We start from the raw sequence: 18,090 nt of genomic DNA on the forward strand, positions 1-18,090 counted from the left end.
AATTAAAAATGCAGCTAAATCGTGTCTCTTATAATGAGGCAACACCTCTTTTGGCTCTGTGCCTGTTTGGAAACAGTCCTCGTGGAGACTAGAGAACAGAATATGGGTGGGAATTGGCAGCTGCTGATTCTATGGGTACAGGGGTCAAATCCAGAACCCTGGGAGAGGAGAAGGGATGCTTCTTTCCAGGAACTGAGGTGTGTTTCTAGGAAGAGGCTAGATCTGGATTTTCTTCTGTTTGGTATTTCAGGCACTTGCCAATGATTGCGGCACTGCTGCATGGCCGTGTTCACCTCAATTTCCAGGAGTTCAGGCAACAGAACCACTTGACCTTCTTCATCCACGTCCTGGGGATCTTGGAGCTGCTCCAGCCGCAGGTCTTCCAGAACGAGCACCAGGCGGCACTGTGGGACTGTCTCCTGTCCTTCATCCGGCTGCTGCTGGTAGGAAAGTCCCTGCTCTCCATCAGTGTGTGGGCTGCAAGCAGACAGAGGGAGAAACTCATGTAGCGCAGGGCTAGCCCAGCTCTCTCCCATTTGAAGGGAAAACCTTCATATAACGGAGAACAAGAAAGTATCAGGTACCTTGGAGAGCTTAAAGAGAAGGCAGGAGATCAAAAAGCTACTCCCTGATTCCCGGAGGTGTAGGATGGTGCAGCGCATCACTGCTTTTATTGTTAACTCTCATCTTTCTTGATCCTTTCTCAGAACTACAGAAAATCGTCACGGCACTTGGCTGCCTTCATCAGCAAGTTCGTCCAGTTTATCCACAAGTACATCACATGCAACGCCCAGGCAGCTGTTTCCTTCTTGCAGAAGCACTCGGATCCACTCCAGTAAGCGTCCTGTTACCCCATGGTTAGCTCATGGAGAGCTTGCACAGTCAGGCTGCCGTGAGCTAGTCAGACCAAAGACAGCACGAGGATGTGACAAAATAGCAATTAATGTGGCACTTTTTCACCTTTAGCTGCTTTAAATCTTTATTGAGATGAGCAGCATATTGCTTTTTATAGGTGAAAACTGAGCCCAAGGAAGTGAGATGATGATTTTAACTCACATAATGGTCTAAATCTCCTATTGAGGTATTGTAGTGCTCTGCTGTCATTTCTAGAGGCCAGCGGGAGGGGCTTGTCCCTGAGCGGTGGCTGCAGGGTCCCACCTGCAGATATGGGGAAAAATGCATTTGAGTTCCAGTTACAATGAAAGGAAAAAACCTTGTTTCTGCTTCTGAGAAACTATTTGTTTTAGCGTTTATACGTATGTACTGTTGCTTGTCGTTGTGCTCTTATTGAAAGCTAAACATACCGTCTCTTCCCCAGTGACCTGTCGTCAGACAACAGTGACCTCGCAATGCTGAAGTCCCTCCTGGCTGGGCTGAGCCTGCCTAGTAAGACTGGCATCTTGGACAGGGGCTCTGATGAAGAGAAGGATGGTGAGTCTGAGTGGAGTAAGAGTTATCCCAGCTGGTGAACCTGCTGTATGTTTTGGAGCACAGATACTTTTATGGGCTCTACACTGTGCTCATTCTTCTCTTAACAGCCCAAAGAAAGGGTATTTAGAGTTGAGAGTAGCACTTGCCTACTCAGCAGTTTGGAACCAGTATCTGGGATGGGTTAATTTGTTTTCCTGTCAGTGATATCACTACTGGAGCAGAAGAGCAGCTCTTAAGAAGGGCGAGTCTTGTTGTGGATTCTGTCTTCCTCAGCCACACTTCAGGACTGACCTGTCAAGAGACCCTAAGGGTACATCCACTTCTCCACTGTTTTCTTTACAACTTGCATGGGAAAGTTACTCAGTATTAAAACGGCTCAGGAAAGTTCCTTCCCTTTGCATCTGAGGGGTACCAGAAGTGGTGGTGAGGCTAGAGACAACGTGAGAGCCAGGAATTGTATTATAATTTTTCTGGTCAGCTCATGATACACCACTGGACTGGTAGGGAACACTGGACCTGTCTCCATGTTAAAACCACATGGACTGTCAAGAGTGACCTGTTCTTTCTCTGCCTCCCAGATGAAGCAGCAGCTGGCTCTCTCCCCCTTGTCAGCGTGTCTCTCTTCACTCCTCTCACACCAGCTGAAATGGCCCCGTATATGAAGAGGCTTTCTAGAGGCCAAACGGTTGAGGGTAAGTGAGGACCTGCAGAGCTGTACAAATGCACAGGGCAAATGCAGACAGATGCCAACACTGTTACTTATCTGACAGCTACAGGGTAGTTTGCTGTTTCAGTCTTGTGTTTGGAAGCCTCCAGCAGTTAGGATGTGGTTTTGTTTTGGATGAATTTGTCTATAACCTTCTGTGATTCTGTGACAGAGGCTTCCTATGATGCTGTTATCATTTAGCTCAGTAGTGCTGCAAATGCCTCTGCTTTGGGGCTCTTCAAGGATCTTGTAAGGGCTCTGGGAGATAGTATGAGTAATTCAAGGAACACTGTGGTTCTCATCAATCCAGGTCTGGGGTGCTGATAGGAATGTCATTTTTTTAAATGATATAAAAAACCAAACAGATGAGAAGCAGGATTTCATCAGAAATCCTTAAGTGGCTTTCATGGGAGAAAAACATGTTAACCTGGCATATGGGAACAACATATTTCCCCTCCAAAGGTCTTCTGATACCACAGGTGTCCTGTGTTCAGCCTGGAGTTGTGGTATTGGGGTGACAGGTTTCCTTCCACACTAGAAATAGGTGGAAGAATTGCCTCGACACTATTTTTAAGGAGGCTTTCTGTGAAGATCTTTCAGATATAGAAGATGATGTTCTGGAATTGAAACCTCACACCCCACTCCCTCCCCTGCCTATGGCATGACAGTGCTGGTGACCTCTGCCTGGGCAGGTTGGGATGTGCTGATAGGGCATGTGACCTACCTGTTCTCATCCTTTTTGAAGAATGCCTTTGCCCTAGCTCTGTGTGCGTGTGGAAAAACTTGACTGCTTGGGAGGTGGGATTCGTAGGGAAAAAGATCCTTTGCTGGATTAGTGAGTTTTAGCCATGCCTTTCAACCTGTGTCTTCTACCAGACATCCTGGAGGTGCTCACAGACATTGATGAGATGTCCAGACGGAGGCCAGAAATTCTCTCCTTTTTCTCTGTGAGTATTCATGTCTCAAACTGCCACTGGAAGGAAGAAATTCTTTATACCAGTGTTGTGCAGCCAGTTTAAGCACTACCCTTCCTCTGCTTTTTGGGTGGTTGTTGCAGCATTTCGGGAGAAACTGAACTTCAGTTAGTCCCTCTGACAGCAGTATCTACTCCTCTACCACCTTCTCTTCATTGCATACTGGATCATCATCCACTTCTGTCTGTCAGAGGAAGAATTAACCCTCTACCCTCTCCCCAGTGTTGGGGCAAGGAGAGAGCAGAACAGCTCTGAAAGCAGTGGAGCCTGAGGGAAAACTCAGCTGCCCCATGTGGAATAAGGTTACAGAAGGGTACTTTAAAGTATTCAAAACAAGAATAATCCCTCTTACAGACAGGGATTTCCTGGCTCAGCCAGTACCTGCGGGACGTGTGTTGGGCTGGATTGGTGCTGAGGGGCAGTAATATAAGTCTGAGGAGTTTGTGCTCCCTGGATGGCACTCGGATCCTAATCTGTGCATCTTCTCCCAGACAAACCTACAGAAGCTGATGAGTTCATCAGAGGAGTCCTGCCGAAATCTGGCCTTCAGCCTGGCTTTGCGCTCCATCCAGAACAACCCCAGGTGAGAACTGCCGGAATGCAGGCTGTCCCGAGTCACTCGTGGGTGCTGGCTGCCTGTCTTGCACGCCTGTTGATGGTCATCTGGACGCTACTGACACTGTTGTGTTTTACTCCCAGCATTGCTGCAGATTTCCTTCCCACCTTCATGTACTGCCTTGGCAGCCGAGACTTTGAGGTGGTGCAGACAGCGCTGAGGAACCTGCCTGAATACACTCTCCTTTGCCAAGGTACGTTGGTATTTGCCACCTTTGGTGCATGTTTGGCCTCGCAAAGGTCAGAGCTGGGCTCAGCCGTCTTTCCCTTTCACAGAGCACGCAGCGGTGTTACTGCACAGAGCCTTCCTGGTGGGGATGTACGGCCAGATCGACACCAGCTCTCAGATTTCAGAGGCCTTGAAGGTTCTGCACATGGAGGCCACGATATGAGCGTGTGCTTCTGGGAGCTCCACTTCCAGAGGAATTAATTTGACTGGACTTATTGGCTGCATTGAAGCCCTGGAAGATGATGTGTATTTCATCCTGTATGCTGGTGGATTAAAGAGGTGATGTAGCAGGCCAGACTGTTCTGGAAAAGTTGAGTGTGCTGACTGAAGATCAGAAAGGGGCAAGGATCGATCTGTCTGGCTAAGATGCCGTTATTGTGGGAGAAAAATCTCCTGGACATTGTGCCAAACAGGGACCACTTCCTTTGTGGGGTCTTGGGGCAGTGGCTGTCAGTTTGTTGTTTGTTCAGGGCTTTTTCTTTGTCTCTCCAAGAAGGAGAGAGACTGCTGGGAGAGCCGAAGGGAGCGCTGACCCTTGTGCCTGGGTCTCTGCACTCTCTGTGTTGGAGGGAACATGCAGATCTGGGCAGGGGGAGACTCCACTTTGTTTGCTGGAAGTGGGTGGGATTTTTGTTTTTTAATTAAAATTGTCTTTGTTTCCGTTGTGCCTTTCTCTGCTCTGTGCTGCCTTGGGTGTAGCTTGACATCCCTCTCTTCCTGTTCTTTGGCCTCTTGTCATTCTAGACAAAACATGCCTGGAAGACCTGGCATGGCCGAATGCCATCGTGGCCTTTTACAGGATGTGCAGGAAATGGATGAGGTTTCGAAGGGTCAGTGGGGTGTGATAGATGAGTTTGGTCAGCACCAGGACAACTTCTAAGAGGTTCCTTAGGAAACTTTTCTTTAAAAAAATGTAAAGGGAACGGCTTGGTACATCTGCAAAGATCCCAGCAGCTGGCCACTGTCAGTGGAGTCTCCGAACAAGCAGCTGGGTTTCCTCTTTGGGATCTGCCAGTTCCTCCCTCTTCTGACCACTGCTCTCTGGTCCTTATCTGCTGATAGGGGTGATGGCTTATTTGCCAACTGTCGTTTGAGGACAAAAAAGGAGGCATCGTCCTTCCCTCTGCTCCAGAGAAATAACTGCTGCATGTACTTATTCTCCAGTCTCACTTAATTCTAGTCACCAGTTCGCTTCTACATCATTTGTCTCTATTCCTCTGGCACTCCACTTGTACTCTAAGGACAACAATCCTGGAGGAATTTTATAGATAGGTGTAAATAAGTCTGCATCTCCTTGCTGGTGGCAGGGATGGTTGTGACCTCATGGGCGGCCAGGTGGAGGGAGGTGATCCATTCTGGCAAACGCGGAGTGCCACAGCTGAGCGCTTTTGCTAATGTGTCAAAATGCGAATGAATGGCTGGCTGGCTTTGGAGAGGGAGGAGAAAAGGGAGCGATCTGAATCTCCCATCAGCTGTAAGTAGCCTTGCCCTTAAATAAAGAGATTAGAGCCATCACTTAAGGGTGCAACATGCGCTTTTACTTGGCAGCATCTGCTTTGTATCCGGAGCCAGCAATTAGCTACATATAAATTCTGTGGAGGAACAGCTGACAAAGATCAAGTCAGGGAAATGGTTTTCCTGAGGGGCTCAGTGACAGCAGGATTAATGCTGGTCTAAGGGCTTCCCAGTGAGATTACTGACTCCTCTTACCTTAGTCTCTTATCAGACATCATTAAGGTAACTGCTCAGTGTGTCAGAGCAGGGACGTGGTTCTTTCGGTGCTGCTGTGGGCTGAGCGCAACTGGGAACTTGTGGGACTGGCCAGGAAAGGGCTTTGCACAGGACTTTGAATCAAGGAGCGAGGAGTGTGTCTCATGACTGTTACCATGCAAAGGCAGCGAGTCAAAACAACATAGCGGTGCTTTGGTGAAGATCTTCCCTGCAGGTGGGTCTTTCCAGAAATCCTGCATCAGGGCTGCAGCTAGAAACATTTACAGGCAAAACAAATTGTATGGTTGGCCCAGATTCTGCTGCGTCCATGCCTGCTGTGAGCAGAGCAGCTCCAGGAGGCCGCGTTTGGAGGTACAGGGGGTGCTTGAATGTTGGCAGAACTACTTAATGACCTCAGCCCAGGACGGCCAGGCTCGGCAGGGCAGTGTGAAGAGATGTGCCTTAGAAGGTGGAAGCAGCACCTCTTTATCAGCAGCAGCATCTTTTGGGAAATAAGGAAATGGATTCAGAGGGAGGGAATGTGGGTGGAAGTTACTGGGCCTTCTCATAGATCTCCCAGTACAAAACCCACCATTTATGATTTGTTGATCTCTCTCCTTTTTGCTGCGTTGAAGGTTCCTACGACATTTGCTCTGCTGTCACCCTCTGCTCGGGCCCAGTGGAGCTGAGCAGGTTGCCCTGGCTTGAAGCACGTCACCGAAACCAGATCAGGGCTGAGGAAGGGGACTGTCACAGGGCGCCTGGCTGTGCAGAGACAGCTTGGGGCAGGAGCCCGTCCCTCCTGTCTGCAAAGGCGGCGTGACAGCTCTGAAACCGCAGCAGCGTTACTGATGCCCTGACACCTGCCCGCCTTCTAATCCGGGCTCTGTAGCTTTCATCTCTGCCTGGCTGAGCACCTTCTCTCCTCCCATCGCTGCTGAGCTGACAGCGTTCTCCTTCACGGGTCTCCTGGGCTCTTCCTGAGGCCTGGAGCTGTCTCCTCTGTCTTCAAGGAGAGATGGTGCCTTGCTCAGAAGAGGAACAGTGAGGAGGTTTGCGGGGTCATTCCTGGCCAAGCCTGTGGTGCCCCCGTGACTCACCCAGTGGAAATTAGTTCTGTCATCTGTGTTCCAGACAACACACCCCAATGTGGTGCACTCACTGCTCCTTTCAAAGCCCAGCTGTGGCAGCCTTGGGAGGGAGATGGACACTTGTCCAGCATGCACATGATGGACCTTCTCTGCCATGGCTGTGCACAAGTGGACGTCTCTAACCTGACCATACCACGTTCCACCAGGCCTGGTGTGGCTGGGAATGTGACCCCCCACGTGTACCAATGCCCCGGAGCAGGGATGCGGCTGTTTGACCCAGCTCAGGGCAGGGTTGTGCATCCTGGGAACGGTGAGGGCTGTCCTGGAGCACCACACGAGTTTGGCGGTGAGCAGGACGTGACTAACCGGGGAGGTGCCTGCGTGCTCCTGACTCAGCAGCAGCTGCCTCCGGGCATGCCTGATGTTGGGGAACTGGAAGAGTCCCAGCACCTGAGCTCAGAGGCAAATCTGCCCGACCCACTACGTCAACAGCGGAAACGCTGGGAGAGGTACACAGGTAACAGCCAACAAACGGGATTTCATGGTTAAAGGCATCAGTGTTTTGCCAGCCACTAGAAAAGGGGAAAGGTAGAGAAAGAGAAGCCAGCCTTTGCAAGGAGCAGCATGCAAGAAATCTCACGCGATAAAGGGAGAGGAAACCTCCATCTCCATTACTTATTGTCTTTGTGTAAGTGTGAGATGTGGAATCTATTCCAGGGACTGTTCACTGGGCCCCACCATCCTCTTCCTCCAGCCAGCCTCACCGGGGACCTTGGTCGGTGGCAAACACAATCCTGGCCCTGCCTGCCCTCAGTTAACTCTCTTCTGGCCATTCCACAGTTCAGGACATGGTGATTCATGCTGAACTCGAGTCGTTTGCTAAAACTAAAAACGGTAAGACTTTTGTTAGCTTTGGGCACATTAAAGCCAGCCTCACACCAGCTAAATAGCTTGGCTCCTACAGAGACAGCATTTCATAGAATCATAGAACGTCCCAAGTTGGAAGGGACCCACAAGGATCATCGAGTCCAACTCCACTTTGCCTAAGGTAGATGGATTTATAAATCTCCGTATTGCCTCTCCATGTGTTTAGATAATATAGAGCTTGTACTTTCTACCTCTTTTAAATTCAGGAGACCTTTATTATAATATATCTTCCTGTCCTCTGTAGCTGGTGGTGTCTTGCCTTCAGCATTACTGTGTTTGCACGGACAGCATCTCTAACACAAGAAGATAGTGGGCAAAAGAATGTCAAGACCCCCAGCAACAATTAAAAAATGCATTCAGCTACAATAGGCTAGTCATCGCTGGGTAATTATTAAGCTTTTAAATTGCTAATTGTCTTAATAGCACTAAAACAATTATGCAAATAATGGAAAACATACCGTAAGAGTAATAAAATTAACTCCCTTTCTCTTTCTCTCTTATTTTAACCAATAATGAGATTTAAAATCTAAAATGATGCTTATGGTTTTGCTCTCCAGGGTTTATTGGGAACTCTTTGGAGACGAGCGAGACCTCTAAGGGTGCTCAGCACAGGGTGAGTAGGACACCTTGAACCGCATTCGCCACGAATCGTCTCGCAGGGTGTGTAGTGCCAGCACACCAAACTGTCCCCCCATCCTGCACCCACGGGGACACACGGGTGCTGATGGCTTTGGAGCACCACGCAGTGGTCACACTGCTAGGCCAGGACTGCAGAGAGAGTTTGAATTTTGTACTATCATAGATTTGCTATGGGAGCCCCCATTCTCCCCCAAATAAACCATGTGGTGCTTCACCTTTGGTCTGGGTGACAACAAGGCAATTGGTGGTTTTTCACATCAGTTCAGCACAAAAGAGGAGAGTTCTGGCCTTTAAAGGTATGCTGTTCAAAGACTTTATTACTATCAAGTCAGTAACTTGAGGTATGAGCCAGCCTCTCTTCTGGGTGAGGTTCCAGCTGGATTTCAGAGATCGGCATTAAGCTGAAGGCCAGGCAAGTGTCTTCGTGTTCCTGTGAAACGAGAACAAGACCTCATTTACCCCCACCAGCATGTCCACAACGAGCTTGGAGGAGGAGACTTGCTTCTTTGCTTCAGCACGTTACCATTGTTAATCACTAACAGATATTACTGTGTTTCCAGGCTTTAAACTCTGCCCCGCTGATAACACGCAGCATTTCAAAGCAGCTCCTGCTCCAGGGTGGGTCCTGCTCCCATGGTGATGCTGTGAGAGATACGGGTCACTTCACCTCATCTCGTGATCCAAACAGGTTTTGATTGGCAAAATTCACCTTCACTTTTACTTTCTGATAAGAGCAGTGAAGTTTGTGGCTCCCAGAGGGAGAGTTCTGCCACGGTAGCGCACAGATCGGACATCACCACCTCTTCAGCTTCCTTGGAAGAGGAGGGCAGGTCATCTTCTGAAACAAACCCGGTCCCCTTGGAGAGCTGCTTTTAGCTCTCTGAGACTCTCTGGTCACCCACCAAGCAGCTCTTTGTGGCATCTTCATTTTTTTCCTTCTCACCTGGTGTGTAGGATGCAGCACATGAGCGTTTTCCCATCCTTGCTGCCTGGAAATAACGTTGACATTCACTTCCAGCCTGTCCCTCACCTCAGTGCTCTGGGGACAGGAAAGCTGGCGGGTGGTGATCTTGCCAGCAGGCAGGAGGGACAACGAGAGAGAGAAACTTGTTTCTTTTTTGATGTGACATGTGTTATACCTGGGGTGACACGACACACTTTGCTCTGATGCTCACTGGTTTTGGTCCTTTGAGGCTTTAGGATAATAGATTTACCATTTATGAGCTGCTCAGAGGCGTGTGTCATGGACAGATTTACCGAAGCGCCTCTTTCTGTAGCTTCACATTTCACTTTCATCTGCTTTCAGTGGAAACTCATGTTCAGACTTGAATTTTTTAATAGCGTTTTCTCTGCTACTTTGCAGGTCCAACAAGCCGGACGCCGAGGAGAGGCGGGCACCACGCGGAAGCGTTTCTGTGTGAGTAGCTGTGAACTTGCTGGGGTTTTCTTTCCCCTTTCCGTCTCTGTGGAGTCAGCCTGGCTGCCCTCTGGGAACAGCAAGCTGATCAGGCATGTTACTGATGAGGCGCCTAATTTTTCCTTCTCATTTTGAATCCCTCGGTTTAATACAAGCCATTGGCATGGGGTGTATGAGGGCTCTTGGCTACGACACACACTTCCTGCTGTTGGGAGTGAACAGCCCTTTGTACAGCCTGCAGCGAAATTACGGAGTGGCTCAATTTGATCAGCTGATTTCCCACAATAGTTGAAAGATGTGATTTTTTATTATGTCACACTGTCTTATGAGAAAACTGCATCACTTGATTCTCAGCTTCATGAGGCTGGACGTTGTCTGATGTAAGGATTGACCCTTTCCCCCTTCCTCAGGTCTTCAAGCTAACAAACACTGGTTGTTTTTCTTTGGGCTTTAGGGTTGTCCTAGTTATGTATTTAAGTTTTTTCTACTAGCAGTAAAGTCCAGGCTGCTGCACATGGGAACCAGGATAAATTTAAGAGATAATGGCAGTGATCCCTACTAGTCATAGTCATAGGAAGCACTCCGCATTCCTCCTTTCCAGTTTGGTAGCTAGGAAAGAGAACTGAAAAGGACTGTGGAAGTGAAAGAAGTGTCTGGAAGCAGAGAAGAAGAAATCAGTCCATGTCTGTGGACTGCTGTGCTCCAACAAGCTTCCAAACACACCTCGGGAAGGGGTCTAGAGGAGCAAGCACTGCACTCGCAGCACACGCTGTGCTCCGTGAGCCGGTGGTGCCTCACGGGTGCGAATTTCCCCCAGCAGCACTGAGCGCAGGGAAGGTCCATGAGATGGGCTGAGGACATATGAGGCTCCTCCATGGAAAAGATGTAAAAAGCAAAAATACAATCCAGAGCAAGGCTTTGCTGGCATCATCCCATGAGGAACCTCTGGGAGAGCAGTGGTTGCAGGTAACGTGTGGAGAGCTGCACAGGCTCCCTGCCCACCCCCTTCCTCCCTCTGGTGTGGGCTGATTTACCTGTCGGTGCATTAAAGACCCATCATAGCTGTAAACTCCCGCGGAGCTCTCCTTAATCACCAACTAAGAACACAGCACAAGTGGCTGATGCCTGTATTTGGAAAAGCCATTATTGCGCCGGCCGTAATGCTGCATTAGCAAACTCCTTCAGTGATGTCATTTTAATCACCTTTGCGTCTAATGTGGACCTGATTCTTCTTGAAAGGAGCTTTGAGCATGGAGGGGGTTGGTCTCTTCTCCCAAGTAGCAAGTGATAGGACAAGAGGAAATGGCCTCAAGTGGCGCCAGGAGAGGTTTAGATTAGGAAAGATTTCTTTACGGAAAGGGTTGTGAAGCACTGGAACAGGCTGCCCAGGGCAGTGGTGGAGTCACCATCCTTGTAGGGGTTTAAAAGACGCATAGATGAGGCTCTTAGGGACATGGTTTAGCGCTATATTTAGGTTATGGTTGGACTCTATGATCTTAAGGGTCTCTTCCAACTGAAGTATTTGTATGGTTCCAACCTAACCTTCTCTTGAGATGCGCAGCTTGGAGCCAGCAACTAATAGTTTATTATTCTAGTGCCTGCAAGCCTGGACACCTTTGATACAACCATCTCAGTCAAACACAGGTGACTGGGCTGAGCACAGGGAGGGAACGAGGTGACATGTAGTGGCCTGTGAGACACAGAAAATCACAGCTGCTCTCTGAGGGCAGCCTGGCTTTCTGCTCCATGGGTCTGTGTCCCCTGCCACCCAGCCCCAGCTGTCCATTCCCAACACGTGAGGTAATGAGAAGGGACTAATGGCATTGACTCATTAAGCCGGGTTTGTTAGAGGACAGATTGTCATGTTAAACAAATATATTTTTAAAAAACTAAATATCGTTCCCTGGGCTGTGCCCCATCTGGGCCATTAAATCTGAAAGGGGTAACTACAGCTGTGTCAAAGCCGAGCTCAGAAGCTGATTTTTTCACTATTTGTACTACTAGCAATTGGCAACAACTCCATTTTCAAACATAATTTTCTTCTCATTTCCCAGCGCTGCACTACGTAGACGGTAAGCACGGTGGGGAGATGCACACTGCTCAACACAACAGTCTTTGGGACTCAGAAAAAGAAACCCCCCAAATGCATTTCCTAAACCCATTGCATCCTCTTTGCTTCTCACCAAGCCCTAAGTTACCTGCTGACAGAGGATGGGAAGGGCTGCCCATCGTTAGGCGGCTGGCTTTTCGTAAATTATGCAAATTTTATCAAGCTAATGAAAAGGTGGTGTGGAAACAAAGCCGGAGAGCTAAGCTTTCAGGGCTGAGCCCTGCAAGTTTCCAACTTGCAAGAAAGGCAGCATGTTTTTTGAAGGAAGGGAAAAAAACCCCAAACAACACAACTTTGAGTTAATCCAGCATTTCTTTTGGTCGGTCCCTTGGCAGTCTGATTAATTTTGAGGGCAGATGTGTATGTTTTCCTTCACAGAATACACCCAGTACTCGGGAGCAGGCTCGCCGTGCCGTATTTCCTCCTTGCCACGCCGTTCTTGTTATGGTTGTGCAGCAACATACGCTAAGGCCTTATTACAAGGGATTCCTATAAATGGCATAAAGGATTAATAATGTATTTATAACACAACTTTGTTTTAGTGTAAAGTGATCTATAAATTTGTAATAAATGTTTTATAATGTTTTTGTAGCCTGTTATAAATGATAAATGGGAGACTATAGATGCCACATAAAATATTCATGCTGCATTGTGTGCATTATTATGCCGTTACTGTTCAGGAAACCATTAATAATAAAGTGAATGGAGATGTAAAAGTTGCTGACATGCCCAGCAAGCCATTTATAATGAAATGTATAATCCTTACCATAAAGTAAATACATTGGCCAGTGATTGTTGATGAAATGGGAGCACACTGAATTATTTGTGAGGTATTTATATATTAATGTATATTATCCATATCATGTCATAGAGATGCCATTAATATATTATGTTATATGTATTATTAATTATTTTTCCCTAATTTATAGGCAGCTCTTCAAGTGTTACCGTGGCTCTTCGGCAGCTTTGTCAGCCGCACGAGATCTGGTGAGTTGTTTTAAGTGACGCGGTTGTATGAACCCGCCATTGCGGAGCTGCCCTTGGCCACCTGGCCCCCTCTGTGGGGACAAGGAGCAGAGGCGGCCGCGGGCCATGGGTGAGGGTGCTGGTGCCCAATGGGCTGTCCCCGCGGCTGCCCCGTCCATCCCCAGCCAGGATCAAGCCTCCAGGCAGCCGTGCTTCACCTCCCTCACAGACTCCCAGTGTCAGGGGTTGAAGGGCCCTGGAAAGCTCATGCAGTGCAATCCCCCCATGGAGCAGGAACACCCAGATGAGGTTACACAGGAAGGTGTCCAGGCGGGTTGGAATGTCTGCACAGAAGGAGACTCCACAACCTCCCTGGGCAGCCTGGGCCAGGCTCTGCCACCCTCACTGGGAAGAAGCTTCTTCTCAAATCTAAATGGAGCCTCCTGTGTTCCAGTTTGTGCCCACTGCGCCTTGTCCTGTCACTGGTTGTCACCCAGAAGAGCCTGGCTCCATCCTCCTGACACTCCCCCTTTCCATATTGATCACCACTAATAAGGTTTCCCCCCTCAGTCTCCTCCAAGTTCCAGAGCCCCAGCTCCCTCAGCCTTTCCTCCCTCCTCCTCCTCACACCTCCACGAAGGCAACCCGATTTGTGCAAGGGCGTGGAGGAAGTTTCCCGAGTCCCCTGGGCATAAGCACAACGTGTGGGGTCCCATATCGGGACAGGGTCATGTCGGGGGAGCCGCCGCTCCCGTCTCCCCGCCCCCGCGCAGCTCGGCCCCGGGCGAGGCGGAGGGAGGCCCTGAGGGGCCGCCGCCCGCCCCTCGCCCGCCCCTTTCCCCGCCTCCTCCCCGCCACACGCCGGCTGCCTCCGGCCGGGCTCGGCGCGGCGCAGCGAGGGGCTCCCGCCGAGCCGCCGCGGGGCCTCCCGCGGGACCTCCCGCCGCCTCCCCCGGCCCGTCGAGCCCATGGCGGCTATCCAGAACCTGCAGCTGTGGTGCAAGCAGCAGTGTGAGGGCTACCGCGATGTCAGCATCACCAACATGACCACCTCCTTCCGCGACGGCCTCGCCTTCTGCGCCATCCTGCACCGCCACCGGCCCGACCTCATGTAAGTACCCGTGCCCGGCGTCGACGCCCCGGCGGGTCGGCCGGCTCGGCCGGGCCGGGACCCTCCGCCGGCGGCCGGGGGCCCTCGCTGGGCTGCGGACCCCGGGCCTCCGTGGGCTCTCACCTTTCCTGGGGACACAGCCCCACCAGAAATCCCAGCTGCTCCTCGGGAGATGCTGCGGGTGGGAGCCCAGCTGGCACCACGCTGGAGATCTCCAGGTGAAGAGCTCTGCTCTCTCTCTTACTCGCTTTTTGTTCCCCCTGTATTTCGACTTTTTTCCCCCTTTTTTCATCTCCGTGGCTGAATTACGAATGTTTTAAATGCATCCTTTCCATTGCAAAACAAGTTCAGGCACTGAATTTTAGGGAAGCATTTCCTTCTTTGCTGCTCGTGTTTGCTTAGGCTGGGCTACCCTCGCTCAGCCCGACGGCAGCTCAGCCGCTCATGACTTGGGAGGCGAGGGCTATTTAAACAAAGTACAATAGAAGGGCAGGGCCTGGCAGTCGCTGGATTCCTGCACATCACTCATTTCTTCCATCTAGAGCTCTGTCTGTGGGAGGCAAAGTGCTTTTCGCCCCTTGCTTGTGCCATTGCTGGTGCCCTCTGGGTTTTGACCCCTCCATGCTCAAATGTTAACATCTGGGAAGGTGAATTGCTGAAGGGAGACATCCATCCTGCTTCCTAGTTCTTTTTGTTTTATTGGTTGTTTTTTCTTTTACTTCTGGGCTCTTTGGACTTTGATGTTGGGGGGTTGAGTTGGGAGGTCATGGCAAGGAACCAGTGCAAAGATTGCCTGGTATTGATTTAGGCGGTAGGACTTTCCCAGTCAGACGTGTCCAGCTGGTAGGGGAGCAGGTTTCTCCACTGTATTTTTTCTCCTTTTCCTTGAATTCTGCCTCTTTCCTCATGCTCCTAAGAGAGCCTGATGCTTGAGTTTGCGTGTGGAGATCTCTCTTATGGGTGTCTTGCTTCTGCTGGAAGCCCGAGGAGATCTCCTCTTGCTCTCTCTCCCTCTGTTGTCTCGAATGTGGAAGAGGCAGGAGCAGGCTTGGGCAGCAGGAGGTCCGTGCAGGCGCACTTTTCTCTGTAGTCCCCAGTGCTTGGGCAGTCACCATGGTGTTTCTCTGTATGGCTTCCTGACATGCTGTTATGTGCACATGACTCCAGATATTTCCTTTCCTTCCTTTGATTCACAGTCCCAAAGATAGAAAATACCGGGGCAGAAGGGCTGACGTGACCAGGAGGTGCTGGTAGAGGGACTGCGGTGGCTTCCTGGCCAACTCTGCAGCTGGCCCGTCCGGAGCATGGGTGTGCACGGCGACTTGAGAGCTGGAATAATTCTGTTGACCAGTTTAGTGGGTTGTTTAGAATCCTTGAATTGTGCATCAGGAGCTGTGGATAAGCATATCTAAAATAAATTCTCCTGTGTTGAAGAGTGAAGACGTTCCTTGTGGCACCTCTCTATTCCCATTCATTTTCTTTTATGATGGACTTAATTCCTGACTTAATTCAGGACCTCACAGAAGCTCTTTGTGACTTGGACCAGCTCAGCAAAGACTGCCCGAAGGTTAAAGTCAGGGAAGTTTTTATCAGTCACCTCCCTCATCAGTGTCACTGGTGTAATGCAGGAAACACCAGGTGTATTCTTGGCTGGGCAAAGTCCTGCTGGAAGGAGATTATGCTCTCAAGTGGCTGGTGGCCAGGGCTGCTGGAACACATGTGTTGGATCCTGACGCTGAATACTGGTGCAAATTTTCCATGAATCTGTAAAAGCTTCTCTTGAGCATTGACAGTGCAGAGAAGTGCATCTTGGTGCACATGTGGCTGTGACTCCTTTTTCCCCGGGGGCTAGAAGCGGTTTGTCCTGAGCTCCTCCCCTTGCTTCCAGCAAAGATCCTAGTTGAAGATTAAAAGCATCCCACTGAACATAGCCCTAGAAAAGGATAATTGGTGTTTGGAGCGCTCGGTGTGTTTGCAGCAGCTCTGCTGTGTAAATCACTTGCAGAACATGATTCAGTCACGGCATCAGAGTTTTGCAACAGTATGTTTTCCGTCTTGGTTTACACAAACGGCATTCTTGGGCTGGGGAGAGCAGGGGATTTCTCCTTGTAGGAGCCTGAGAAATTCCCAGGAAAACTTAAAGCAATTGCAAAACATGATCATGACCCTGGGCTCCTCTTGTGGGGTATGTGGTTCAGAGGACAGGCTGGTGGGGGTCTCTCCCCCCTTCTTGTTTTCTTGCTGGAAAACATGGAAAAAATGATAACTTCTCTCAAACTTGGCTACGTATATTATTGGTGAACAGGGCAGGCTGTGTAAAATTAGAAATGCGTTTCCCACTCACTTCCCACTCACCCAAGGATGCTCTGGCAGAGCGGAGACACATGCTGAATTACCATGGAAATTCGTTTCTCTTTTGTCCCAGCTGCAGCGTTCTTCATGGCCAGCGCCAGCCAGGCACGCACGCTGGGTCCTGCAGGTCCCAGCCCGTTTTCTGGGATGACTGCGGAGCCTTGAGGCTCCTCATCCGAGGGACATGAAACCTCACAGCAGCGTGGTGGGAGGGTGAGGTGGCGATGGTTGTGCAAGCTCCGGCCACTGTTTTAGTGGCCTTGAACCGATCAGTGAGTTAGAAGCAGCAGGGGAGCCATGCACATTCGCTTGGAGATTAACGCCAGATGTCAAGGGAAGGTTTTGATTAAGCTCCTTCTCTTCGTCCGGGATCTTGCTCTTTCCCAGCTGGTGTTCAGCTCAGCGTTCTGGGAATTGACTGGTTGTGAAATCCCCCCTGACATCTGAGCAGCAGCGAGCGTCCACTCCTGCAGCAGCATCTCCTGGGCCACTGTCAGCTCAGAGGGGCAGGATGGGGCTCATGGTTGTCGATACAGACAGTGTGGGCCCTGGCTGTGCTGAGGACAGGTCGCCTGTAGCCTCCATCCCCTTAGCAAAATGTTGGGGTGAAGCACAGCTGCCGCCTCCTTGGCTTCCAGGGTGTTGTGGTTTGTGTGACAGGGGTAGGCAAAGGTGTTTTGGGGGTTAGGGAGTCTTGTCTGTTGTGGGTCACCCCCAGCAGCGAGACCAGAGCAGTGTGGAGCAGGCATTGCTAAGAGGAGGAGGAGCACGTGGGGTACATCATCCACCTGGGATTCCCAGCCCTGTCCCTTCTCCCCAGGTTGCTGGCAGCTCCAAAAAGAGCACAGCTGCAAGGTTCTGTTCCCAGCAGACCACACTGCATCCGAACCCTCCATTCGCAGACTGTGAGCTGGCAAGGGGCACTTCACTCTTTTTCGGTGATCCTCTTGACTGCACGTACCTTATTGTCTTGAGAGAAAATAGTATGAAAGTACCAAGAAGCAGAAGGTTTTTCTGGTACCATCACGGCACTGGGTTTGTTTTTGCTCTGTCTGCTCCAAGGTCAAGTTTGCAGCAGCAGAGATTCCTCCTAGGGAAGCACACGTGCCTGCGAAGGATGGGGGCGCTGGGTCTGTGCGGCCGGAACAGTGGGTGCTCAGGGGGATTTGAGGGTGTGAGAAATGCTGGGCCACTTTTTGCTAAGAGAAGGGTTTTTTGGGGGGCTAAAAACTCCTATTCCTGCGCTAGTGAACTCCGCTCTGATTTGTTTCTAGCACTGGAGGCCCTCTCTTGGGTCAGATTTATATTTCTCACCTCTTCCAATTAATTCAGTTTCCTGTGTTTTCTCAGTGGAGAACTCCTACTTCTTCATTTGTATTAGCTTTGCTTTCTTAGGAGTACACTGGCGCAGAGAGCTTTGATATTCCGAGGTAGGAGATGCACCAGCAAGATAAATTTCCAAAAGAAACATTATACGTAAGCAGTTCACCTGACTAACCAGGGAAGGAGTGATGCTGCGAGGGCAGGCAGCTCTCAAAATGACCACGTAACCTGGGTGTTTGCACTCCCCATCAGGGAACAGAAGGGGATTTCAGACATTCACCGTCAGACATTTGGATTTTTAGATCTCTGTTACATGCCTCGCGGCGTGAAGCTGCGCACACACCGCCAGAGCAAACAGCGTTCAGCGTGGGAGCAAAAGGTACTTGCTGACAATAAATAGGTAACTCCAGTACGTTGTGTTTTACGTGTCAGAACGACCAAGGAAGCTGGTGCTCCCCTTTGCTCTTGCAGGTGTTTTACTCTGCTCAG

The 18,090-nt window shown here is 50.1% G+C and overlaps 2 protein-coding genes across 4 annotated transcripts in view; both read left to right on the forward strand.

The window, feature by feature from the left end:
- The window catches only part of INTS1 (integrator complex subunit 1), a 28,988-nt gene extending 24,372 nt beyond the window's left edge, over positions 1-4,616 (forward strand). For both annotated transcript variants that reach the window (XM_065031509.1, XM_065031511.1), the window contains exons 40-47: positions 251-443; positions 708-835; positions 1,319-1,431; positions 2,010-2,123; positions 3,014-3,084; positions 3,603-3,694; positions 3,811-3,920; positions 4,003-4,616. In XM_065031509.1, the coding sequence (XP_064887581.1) occupies positions 251-443; positions 708-835; positions 1,319-1,431; positions 2,010-2,123; positions 3,014-3,084; positions 3,603-3,694; positions 3,811-3,920; positions 4,003-4,118 (937 nt within the window). In that variant the 3' untranslated portion in view covers positions 4,119-4,616. The remainder of the gene's footprint in view (positions 1-250; positions 444-707; positions 836-1,318; positions 1,432-2,009; positions 2,124-3,013; positions 3,085-3,602; positions 3,695-3,810; positions 3,921-4,002) is intronic.
- A 3,663-nt stretch (positions 4,617-8,279) lies between these two features.
- The window catches only part of MICALL2 (MICAL like 2), a 28,988-nt gene continuing 19,177 nt past the window's right edge, over positions 8,280-18,090 (forward strand). The window contains exons 1-3 of one of the 2 annotated variants that reach the window (XM_065031512.1): positions 8,280-8,296; positions 9,686-9,739; positions 12,779-13,926. In XM_065031512.1, the coding sequence (XP_064887584.1) occupies positions 13,784-13,926 (143 nt within the window). In that variant the 5' untranslated portion in view covers positions 8,280-8,296; positions 9,686-9,739; positions 12,779-13,783. Of the gene's footprint in view, positions 8,297-9,685; positions 9,740-12,778; positions 13,927-15,825; positions 15,968-18,090 lie in introns of those variants that run through there. The other variant, XM_065031513.1, reaches the window with a different exon arrangement.

The sequence above is a fragment of the Columba livia genome, chromosome 15, assembly GCF_036013475.1.
Source record: "Columba livia isolate bColLiv1 breed racing homer chromosome 15, bColLiv1.pat.W.v2, whole genome shotgun sequence".
Classification (NCBI taxonomy): domain Eukaryota; kingdom Metazoa; phylum Chordata; class Aves; order Columbiformes; family Columbidae; genus Columba; species Columba livia.